The sequence below is a fragment of the Chlamydotis macqueenii genome, chromosome 23, assembly GCF_036417535.1.
Source record: "Chlamydotis macqueenii isolate bChlMac1 chromosome 23, bChlMac1.mat, whole genome shotgun sequence".
In the NCBI taxonomy this organism is placed as follows: Eukaryota; Metazoa; Chordata; class Aves; order Otidiformes; family Otididae; genus Chlamydotis; species Chlamydotis macqueenii.
Genome location: NC_141578.1, coordinates 7074417 through 7084258, shown reverse-complemented (window position 1 = coordinate 7084258; position 9842 = coordinate 7074417). Strand labels below are relative to the sequence as shown.

The following is a 9842-nucleotide window of genomic DNA, read 5'->3' as shown; positions in this document are numbered from 1 at the left end:
AAAAGGTGAGAAGGGCTGTAAAAGTCACAGGCTGGACTCCAACGCATGGCAAGGAGCCGCTACTTGGAGGTCAGGGACTGGTTTTCCATTGCAAATTAATTGATGCATTGACATTTCTTTGTTCTCATTTTCCCCTTAGTCACATAGGCTAATCACACGTCGAAAATCTGGCTTTCCCATTCAGAGTTCCCGTCTGCTCCGACCCCGTCCCCACGGGGCCCTCGCCCAGTGCACCGCTGGCTCACGGGCTCCTGCGGCCGGTGCCCATCCCTGCACGGCAGGGCTCTGTCCCGCTGCGGCCGAGGAGATGCCCCTGCCCTGCCCCTCCCCGGTGCCCCCCAAGCAGAGCACGCTCCCCGCAGCAGCGCTGCATCTCGGCTCGCTCCGAGCCCTGGTCCTCCTCCGCCAGCCCGGGGCTGCGTACACTGAAAGGCGCCGCTGCCCTAAATCAACGCTGAAATGTCTCTGCAGCCACGGGAAGTTTATAGCTTGAATTAAGAGCTATTAAGCCTCTGAGCACCACTTCTTGGCAAGGGATGAGGAACAAAGCGCACTGCCTGGGGAGGCTGATGGATCCAGGGACTGACCAGGTGCCCTGCGGGACCAGAGAGGGGACGTGCGTGTCCGTGGGCTGTCGCAGGCGGGTCTGGGGAAGGGGCCTGGCATCGCCAGCACCGCTGGCAAGGGCTGCGCCGTGCACCCACCCGCAGTGCGGCCGATGCCCCGGTGCAGCCCCGCAGCTCCGAGTCAGCCCCTGCAGCATGACGGCCGTCTGTCCCCTGCGCCGGGATCTGGCCTGCTCCGCAGGCGCTCCGCCACTGGCCTTGCCTCCTGCATTTAATCAGACTGTTCTTTTTTCCTTGCCTGAGAAATTCCATGGAAGTGCCAATCTTTGCATCGTTTTCACAAGGGTTAGCAGGTAATCGTGGAGAAATCCATTTAGCTGAGCCATTAGCGAATCAATAACGCCATTCTGTTAGAAGCAGAAATATTGGTAATTTCTGTTTGTTTTGACCCTACCTCTGTAGTAAAGGCAGCAATTTTCTGTAATACTCACAGTTACCATGGTTATCTCTCCCCCCAGGTCACAGATGCTTGCAGCAGAAGCGCACTGTCGTCCGAGCGCAGCTGGGTGCTGCGCTGGGGGCAGCTGCTCCAGCCCCACACCCTCTTGCCGCCCCACACCCTCCTGCCGCCCCAGCGCCGGAGCCCCCGCCCCACACCCTGGTCCTTCCCTGGCCAGTGGGAAGGCAAGGGGGCCTGGGGACCCCCGACGTGGTGTTTCACTGAGCCTCAGCCGGGGCTGAGGGAGTTGGAGACAGACAAACAAAACTTCTGGTTTTTTTTTGCAGCTGGCCCATGATTCCCAAGCTGCAGCCAGTGCCGGGGCGAAGCGCCGGGGAGGGAAACATAAGCCCTCCTTTGTCACAGGGAGAATCACTGCATCCCTCAGCATTTTTGCCCCAGGAGGGGAGGATGTATTAAGTAGAAAATTCAGATCTGTTCCAGAAAGACTCTGGGGAGATGATTTTCAGAGAGGAAAGAAATTAAAGAAGTGCTTAGCTGAATAGCTGAGCTAGTATTTTTCTGTCCTCAGGAAACAACTTTCATAACAATAGCATTAGTAATAATAACATCCCAAAGAAAATCCTGGTGAAATCATGTCAACTACAGGATGCGTGAAATCCCCGGGATGGTGTGAGCTGCCTGCGTGGGTCTTCCTTGTGTCGGCAATACTCTTGTCTGGAGACAGATGTGCCACCAGAAACGGGGCCAGCGCCTGCCAAGTAATCCATCTTGATCAAGGCACCGAATAGCAGCAGATTCTGTGAGTAAATGAAACGGTCCAGAAAATAATGAAACTCTCTGTGTCACAACCTGCCGCTCCTCTGACAGGGTTGTAAGCTCTGAATTTGAAGACTTTATTTTTAATCTTCCTGTCAAGAGGAAAGGAAACAGCAGATGTGCCAGCGCCGGGAAGGATGAGCACCGCCAGCGCCCAGGCTGGCTGGGCCAGGGGGAAGCCAGCTCTGCGGGGACCCCCTAATTCTGCCGAATCCATCTTTTTTAAAGAGATTTCAGTTTCTGTCCCTTCCTCTGAGCCACAGCACACCTTCACCAACACAGCACAAGTGACAAGGAGAGCGCAGAGGGGGTGCGAGTGGAGGGTTTCGGGGGGCCGGCGGTGGGAGGCGTGGGGGACAAGGGGCAGCTCTGTGCCACGCAGGGCAGGAGCCCGGTTTGGTGTCTGAGGAGGAAAAGCGAGCACCGCAGCTTAGCCCCACTCAGCAGCCAAAACACCACACAGTCACTCACTCCCACCTCACCACTCCCTGAGTGGGATGGGGAGGAGAATCAGGAAACAAAAGAAGGCAAAACTCCTGGCTTGAGATAAAACCAGTTTAAGAGAACAACAGAGGAGAAGAAAACTGATAACAGAACACAGTTAAGCACATCATTTCCAGTGCAATAGCTCACGGTGAATCCTGGCGCTCAGGCCTCTCCCAGGTAGCAAAAACCTGCCCCTCAGCACCGTCCCCACTTTATACCCTGAGCATGGAAAGCCCTGGGCTAGTTTGGGTAATTAGTAAATTACCCCAGCTGCGTGCCCAGCCACCGGTGAGAGTTAACTCTGTCCTAGCCGGAGCCAGGACAGCGAGGCTGAGGGAAGGGGGGCCAAGCTGAACACAGCTGTGGCCCAGTGTACTCACCCTCAAATTTCTCATCATCATCATAATCATCACCATCATCATCATCATCTCCCCGAGGCAGAACAGACCCCCGGGACGCTCCTGCGCCAGGCCGAGCACCCCTGCGCAGGGCTGGGCAGCACTGCAGGCGAGGGTGGTCCCTGCGGATGGACCTGCATCCCAGGAAAGCCTCGCCCGGCACCTCCTGGCTCCTGTCCCTGCCCGCGCTCCAGGGGCCCTCCTGTCCCCAAATCCACAAAATTGCCTTGTAGATCCCTGAGCTCACTGACAATGAAAATCAGGAATAGCATAGAGCTGTGATTAAGCACACGCTTTAAAATCCCTGTTGTTAATTGGAAGATCCCGCTTTCGGAAGGAGACGATCTCCATTTCTTCCATAAAGGCAGCAGCCGGCTGACGCGGTGTCGGCACATCTGGCCGGACGCTGGCAGCGCTCGGCAGTGAAGGGTTTGGCTCCAGCCCAGCCCACGCTGACACGAAGCCCCAGGCCTCAGCTCTCCCTTTCTGCAACAAAGCTGCAAGCAAACATTTCTGGTGAATTTGGTTTGGTTTTGCGTATTGTCTATTTTCACTCCAAAGTGCAAAGAAGCGTAGGCAAGCGGCTGCTGTTTCGTGTCCCTCTCAGCGCGTCTGGGGTCACCTCAGGCTCCAGCGCCTTTCCCCTCTGCTCTGTGCCCCCCAATTCGCCTGTGATGAGTTAGACCTCAACCAGATGTTCCGTGGGCAGAAATACCTATTTGGAGTTAAAGGCCTGTGATTACGCTCGCCAACCAGCCATTAAGAAAGTATTAAATGAGAAATTATCCCCCTTTCTTGTTTCAATACAATAGCTTCTTTATAATACACTTGCTTAAGTTGCCCACTTTCCATTTCGGTTCCCTTGTTTCTCACTCCACATACAGAACCATTTCACTTCATCAATAGCTCCCGCGAGCTGTGAGAGTCAGGGAGAAACAAAAAAGCCAATATCCTGGAGAATTAGACAGAGGGGGAAAAAATAGCCAGAAGATCTCGCCTTCTTTTTCCTACCGTTAATATAACTTCTCAATTTACTTTATCAGATGCCTTCCACAGGGAAGGCTTTTTCAAGAGGTGCAGAGATGAAAGGGATTATTACTTACAGAGCCTCTTCTTTAAAGAGATGAAATATTTGGCAATTAAAGCTCAAGGAGCTGCAGACCCGCGAGGAGAGCAGTGACTCCACGGGAGCGGTCACAGCGTATTTTCCACTGACCCCTCGTGACGGAGGGCGCTCACGCTGCTGCGACGCTGCTGCAGAGGGGCTCTGCCCGCTGCCCAGCCGCCGCAGCCCACGGCCGGAGCAGCTACAAAGCGACAAAAAACAATTCCGCGTGGGGCAGAGGGGCTTGAGACGGCCCCACCGGGGTCCCTGGCAGCCGCTGCCGCACCAGGCTTACCCGCACCCCGCCAGGGAGCCCGGGCCACGGAGGCTCCCAATGGGCTGCTCCCACCGGAGGCGCTGGCCCGGGCGCAGGGCAGCTGGGGTCGGGGGGCTGGCGCAGGCAGTTGCCACCTCTCGGGGCACTCAGGGCCCCCGCAATCCCACCAGCTACGGCACAGAATTGCTTCCTCCTCACAGGGCTGATAAATATTTAAACAAGAAAAAAAGGAATCGATCAGCCCTAGCAGGAGATGAACTCTTGTGTTTGCAAGCAGCAGAGCCTGCGTGGTGCCGGGGGCGGCCGGGGGGGGCCAGGGCAGGAGCCCACGGCAGAGGGGGAGCGGGCACCCATCTCCATCCCATGGTAAACATGAGAGTTGTCCCTGAGCAGTGATCTGGGCGCTGGGAATCTCAGGCAGCAGAGCCGCTCACGCTTCCGCTGCGGTCGCTCACCCCGCCACTGCCCGTCGAGCAGGACGATGGCACTGACCCGTCTGCGCGGGACGAGGAGGTGCCCAGTGGGGCTGACGCTGTCGTGGAAGGCAGCGCGGGGATGAGCCGCCAGCGCGACCGGCACCCACGGCCCCGCCACCCGCGCTCACCTCACGACCTCCTTCCCAGGGCGGGCAGCTGCCGCGCGGGAGCCGGGGGCTCGCGGGGCTCCACAGGCACCCGTGGCTGTGCCACACTGCGGCACCGGAGCTGCCGCTCTTCGCATGAGCCGCCTTCAGCCGGCTTGGGGTGGAACCACTTTTGAAGATCAAACATGATTTTTGTCTAAGTGTTTGTCAGCAAACGAAGATAATGCCGTTCTGCTTTATGGGGGTTATTCCGAGGATTAATTAGTTGATGTTTACTGAAGTACTTTGAAGATGTGGAGTGCTAGATAAGTGCTGCACTTTACAAGCCCATCAGGCACTGCAGTTATTTTTCCATTTTGTTTCTCGTTCCCAAAGTGTTGGTACAGAACAAATTCCACCCAAGCGCGTGGTTACTGCAGGCGCTCCTCACGCTGCGGCTTTGCGGGGTGGCAGCAGACGCCTGCGCCCGCCCTCGTCCCTGTGATTTCCCATGTTGGCCAGCATGTCCCAAAGCAGAGGAGCCGGATCCTCCTGGCGCTCACAGGGACTCCGCTGCAGCCCTGCTTCCCCCCCTCGCAGCGCCCCGCTCCATGGGACCCCTCCCCGCCACCCCGAGCAGGCGGCAGCATTCGCGGTGCAGCGAGACCCCCGGCACTGCTCGCAGGATGTGAGCTGAGCACCGCTCGCTGCCGCTGAGCCGCAGGGGCTGCACCTCTTGGGAACCCATGGAGAGAGAAATCCGTTTTGCTCCTGTTTCATGAGCAGTTTTCTGGCAGCGAGCGGACGGCAGGGTCTCGGCTCTCGCGGGAGGAACACGCGTGTCCTTCTGGACAGGCCGACCTTTGCGCCCACTCCCGGGGGGACGCGAGCAGCGCGGGCCAGCCGCCCAGCTACGCCGGCTTCGTGCCCCTCCTGCCACGGCAAGATGAAGCCCAGTGAGCCAGATTTGCTAAGGAGATGGAGGTACTGGATGAACACGTGGCACTCGGCACAAGCGGGGCTCTGTCAGCTGCTGCCAGCGCTGTACCCCCGTCCCGCACCGCCAAGGCGAGCACTGGGGTCTCAGGGGAGGAGTGTCAGATTTTGGAGGACCTCTTTCAGGTCAGAGGATGGTTTCTGGTGCAGAATCATTATTGCCCCACCAATTTTAATTCAAGCTAGAGAAATCACTGGCATAATTATTTACAACTGTGCAATTTCTGAATATTATATTTCTCTTTCTGTAGTTATTGATCTTGAAAAGCGCTATAAATTAACTTGACAGGTCACATAGTGCTTCACACTTGGGTAATTTCTCTGCTTGACTTGCACTGTGTGTTGAACTTTCAGCGCTATCCAATTACAGTCATTCAAAGAATGTATTTAAACATTTTTCTTATGCAACCAAAAGATAGTTCAATTATAATACAGAGGAACTTGAAGCAAATTGCCGAGTGACCTCCACATCGCAGAACAGCTTTCCTCGCAGGGGTGCCGAATGCCTGGCTCTTTGGCGGTGTGGGGGTGGCACGGCCGTGCCGCGGCTCCTGGGGGCCAGCTGGCCCCGGGACCCCCAGGTGCTCGGCAGCGGAGCTCCCCGCGGGGCTGGCACCGCCCCACGCGCCTGGGCAGTGCCGTGGCTCTCGCCCCGGAGTGGGGCCTGGGCCGCACTGGCAGGACGCCATCCTGGCCTGGCCAGACCCGCTCGCGGCTCCGCGTGTTCAGGAATTGCCCACAGAACTGATCTCTGGTGGGGAAGCGGGATTTAACGACACACAAACACCTCGAGTTCATCCTCTGTGCTCTCAGGGCACCCTGACAGGAACGAACCACAGCAAGCCCGGGTTTCTGAGGGGCACGTTGCATCTCTGGCCAGAAATGGGCCAAATCCTGCACCCTCCAGGAGCGGCGCAAGTGGCAGTGTGTGGGACGGTCGCTGCTGGCGACTGGAAGGACGTGGCGTGGCAGCCACGTGAGGCTGTGCCACTGCTCTGCAAGTGCCTGCTGCGGCCCCGGCCCCCACTCTGGGGACGGGGGTCTTGAGCCCCCGCGGTACCCAAGCTGCCGTCCCGAGGGGCTCCCAGCACCCACCCCGTCCTGCCCCGTCTCCTCTGGGGCGCTGCTGCCAGGGGCCGTGCGGGGACCCGGTGCCGGTGACACAGGGGCAGGCAGGGCTCAGGGGACCCAGGGCCTTACGTAGAGGGTTTGTGGCAATCCTGCAGCTGCAGGGGAAGGCGACTGCGCTTCATTAGAAGTGAACTGGGAAAATCAGCAACATCTGGTGCCTGCAGGCTAGGATGCCTCCCCGCCACGCGAGGAGAATCTCCAGTTGTCCTCGCAGATTAAGGGATTTTGCTGTTTGCCCACAGTTTTGTGCATGCAAAACAGGCTGGCCCTGGCCAGGCTCAGAGGTCCCCTTGCTGCAGCAGGAGCCTCCCCAAAGCCCCAGCTTAAACCCCTGCCCAAAGCCCCAGCCAAAACCCCCGCCGAAAGCCCCAGCTTAAACCCCTGCCCAAAGGCACACCCCTGTCCCCCTGCCCAGCCCCCCAGCCCAAGGAGCTGGCTGCGCTCGCCAGCCCTGTGTCTGCTGGTGCATCTTTTGGGGTGACTCTGGGGCCACGTGGAGCTCGCGGCTCTGGCAGCCTGGCCCAGCACCCTCCACTCCCCCAAGCAGGTGGCTGCAGCTCGCTGCATACTATTTATTCATTATATCACAGAGAAGAAAACCTCGTTAAATTAGTCCAGGTTTCTGCAGGGTGGTCCTGGGCAACGATGCCTGGTGCCGGTGGGTGGAGGGTGGTTGAGGGCGGGGGTCCAGCATTTCATCATTTCACAGTGATGGGAGACGGCGCAGAGATGCCACCCCACGCCAGGGCCAGCTGTACCCCGTGGGGTGGGACGGGCAGAGCCGTGCTTGCCCAGGCGGGGTGGCTGGGCGTGCGGGGACGCCCTGCCATGGCCCCTCAGACCTCCAGCTTCTTCTTCATCTCCATGCGGTAGATGATCTGGTAGCCGTCGTCCCAGGCGTAGATCTGCCTCTCGCGGGGGCTGTACTTCATGCTGGAGTGCGAGCCGTAGCGCTTGGGGAAGTAGACGAGGGAGGCGTCCTCAGGGGCTAGCGTGCCACTGACGTCAAAGACGCACTGCACGCGGGAGCGGCTGGGCAGGCGGGTGTTGTAGACCACGTGCAGCGCCCCACACACCACGAAGGCACCCTCGGCGTTCTCCCGCGGGCATGGCGTGTCCCACATCTGCTCGATGTCCAGCGAGGTGGGGTCCAGCTTGGCCAGGCATATGTTCTTCTCGTCCTCCTTGGTGGCGTAGATGGCCCACAGCCCCTCCTCGTCCACCGCCATCTCGATGTAGGTGAAGGGGGAGAGCCCGAAGACGGGGATCTGCTCCTCGGCCGGGAACACCGAGCTGTCCACCACCGTCTTGTTGGCCAGGTTGAACTTGATCACCTGGAAGGGGCCCTGCTGGCGGATGTAGTAGAGGTGCCCGTCGTAGACGAGGTGCCCGGTGCCCACCCAGGGGTAGGGCAGTTTGATGCGGGCAGCCTTGCGGGTGGCAGAGTAGAGGGTGAACTCCCGCATGCGGGGGAAGACGTACACCGTGTCGTTGGCAGTGCCGTCGAAGACGTAGATCTTCTCAGAGTTCCCTGCAGCATCCTTGGTCCAGAGCCCCGAGGTGCTGCCGAAGCGCTTCAGGATCTTCATGGCTCTGACACTTGCGATGGTATCGCTGCAGTCTGCAAGAGTGGGGCAGCCGTGAAACCCTGCAAGCCACCCAGCCCTGCAGCAGGGACTGCTCCCACCCCGCAGGTCTCCCTGCGTCCCGCCCTGGCCCCCGGGCAGCTGCCTTGCAAACCCGCTGGAGAGGTTGCAGTGCCGTCCCTGGTGGCATCAAGAAGTCCCCTCGTGAACCTGTGCCAGGGGCAGGGGAGGCCCCCCTCACCCCAGCCCTGCCCCACAGGCTTTGGAGAAGCCCAAGGCTCTGGCCTGGATGTGGCTCCCAGGCAGCTGTGGGAACACAGGATTTTGTGCCAGAGACACCGAGAGACACCCTGCTGGGACGTAATGCCATGGCGCGTGGCCGGGGGAGACTTGGAACTGGGAGGAACAGGAATGCCCGGCGTCACCCTGCACCCCGGAGCAGCTGCCCAGGGAGCCACAGCAGCCCTCACCTGTCAGCTTGGTGTACTTCTCGTTCTTCCTCTGCTTGGCTGTGGCCACCTGCTTCTCCATCAGCGTCTCGTCCACCTCCACGCAGGGCGGCGCGGGGTTCTGAGTCTCCAGGTAGTCCACCTCACGCTCCAGCCTGTCCACACGCACCGCTGCGCTCTCTGCCTCAGACCGCATCACCTCCCGCTCCTTCTCCGCTGTCTCAAGCATCCCCAGCACCTGGTTCTTGAAGTCCCGCAGCTCCGTGGAGTAGCGGCTGCTCTGGTCGTGCCACTGTGAGATCCTCTCCTGGGGCAACCAAGGGGACGCTGAGATCTCTGCACTTCACAGCCCATCCACAGCAGCCGTCCCACTGCCTGCGCGTGGCTACCCGGGACTGCAGCCCTGGGGCTCGTGTCTCTGGGCCCCATCCTGCCACGCTCCGGCACCCGCGATGCTCCCAGACCCACGATGATCCCACTCCCACAACGCTCCCACGACCCGCCTCTCCCGCAGTGCTCCCGTGCCCGTCATGCTCCCATGCCTTCGACGCTCGCGCTGGGCTGTGCAGGGCTGGGGCACCCCGTGCCAGCTCTGCCCGGTCCCCGTAGTGACTGCCCCTCGCCCCAGGCCTGCTCCCAGCCCCGCCGAATGCCAGGGAGGGCTGGGAGCCCCGCAGCAGGGCCAAGTGGGGCGAAGTGGGGCGAAGCAGGGCCCTACCTCCAGGAGAGTGAGGCGCCGCTCCACGTACTCCATGAACTGCTGTTGCTGGGCACGCAGGGCCGCAGCGAGGAGCAGCAGCAGGAATGGGCAGCGCCAGGGCCCCATGGCCGTCGCGGAGTGCAGCCTCCAGCTCAGTGCTCAGGAATGCTCCAGCCTCTGACAGCCCGTATTGAATCCAGATGTGAAGAGGGAGGAGAGGCTGCTCCTTCCCCGCAGCAGCCCCAGGCACCTTAACCCCTTCGCACCCACAAGCTGTGAGGCCAAGCAGGAGCCTGGGGACGCAAGT

General features: G+C 59.9%; 1 protein-coding gene across 1 annotated transcript; it reads right to left on the bottom strand.

Moving 5' to 3' along the window:
- Positions 1-7358: 7358 nt before the first annotated feature.
- OLFML3 (olfactomedin like 3) lies at positions 7359-9754 on the bottom strand. The gene is made up of 3 exons (XM_086765702.1): positions 9554-9754; positions 8857-9142; positions 7359-8421 (listed from the first exon to the last, which is right to left on the bottom strand). The coding sequence occupies exons 1-3, from the start codon at positions 9659-9661 to the stop codon at positions 7637-7639; spliced, it is 1179 nt and encodes a 392-aa protein (XP_086621828.1). The 5' UTR covers positions 9662-9754; the 3' UTR covers positions 7359-7636.
- Positions 9755-9842: the final 88 nt, after the last annotated feature.

What these genes read in the sequence shown, in the direction of transcription:
- OLFML3 (XM_086765702.1), bottom strand. Translation starts at nt 9,661, where the DNA reads ATGGGGCCCTGGCGCTGCCCATTCCTGCTGCTGCTCCTCGCTGCGGCC. An exon ending in GGCGCCTCACTCTCCTGGAG is followed by an intron (nt 9,143 to 9,553) that starts GTAGGGCCCTGC and finishes TGGTTGCCCCAG; the next exon opens with GAGAGGATCTCACAGTGGCA. An exon ending in GAAGTACACCAAGCTGACAG is followed by an intron (nt 8,422 to 8,856) that starts GTGAGGGCTGCT and finishes CCACTCTTGCAG; the next exon opens with ACTGCAGCGATACCATCGCA.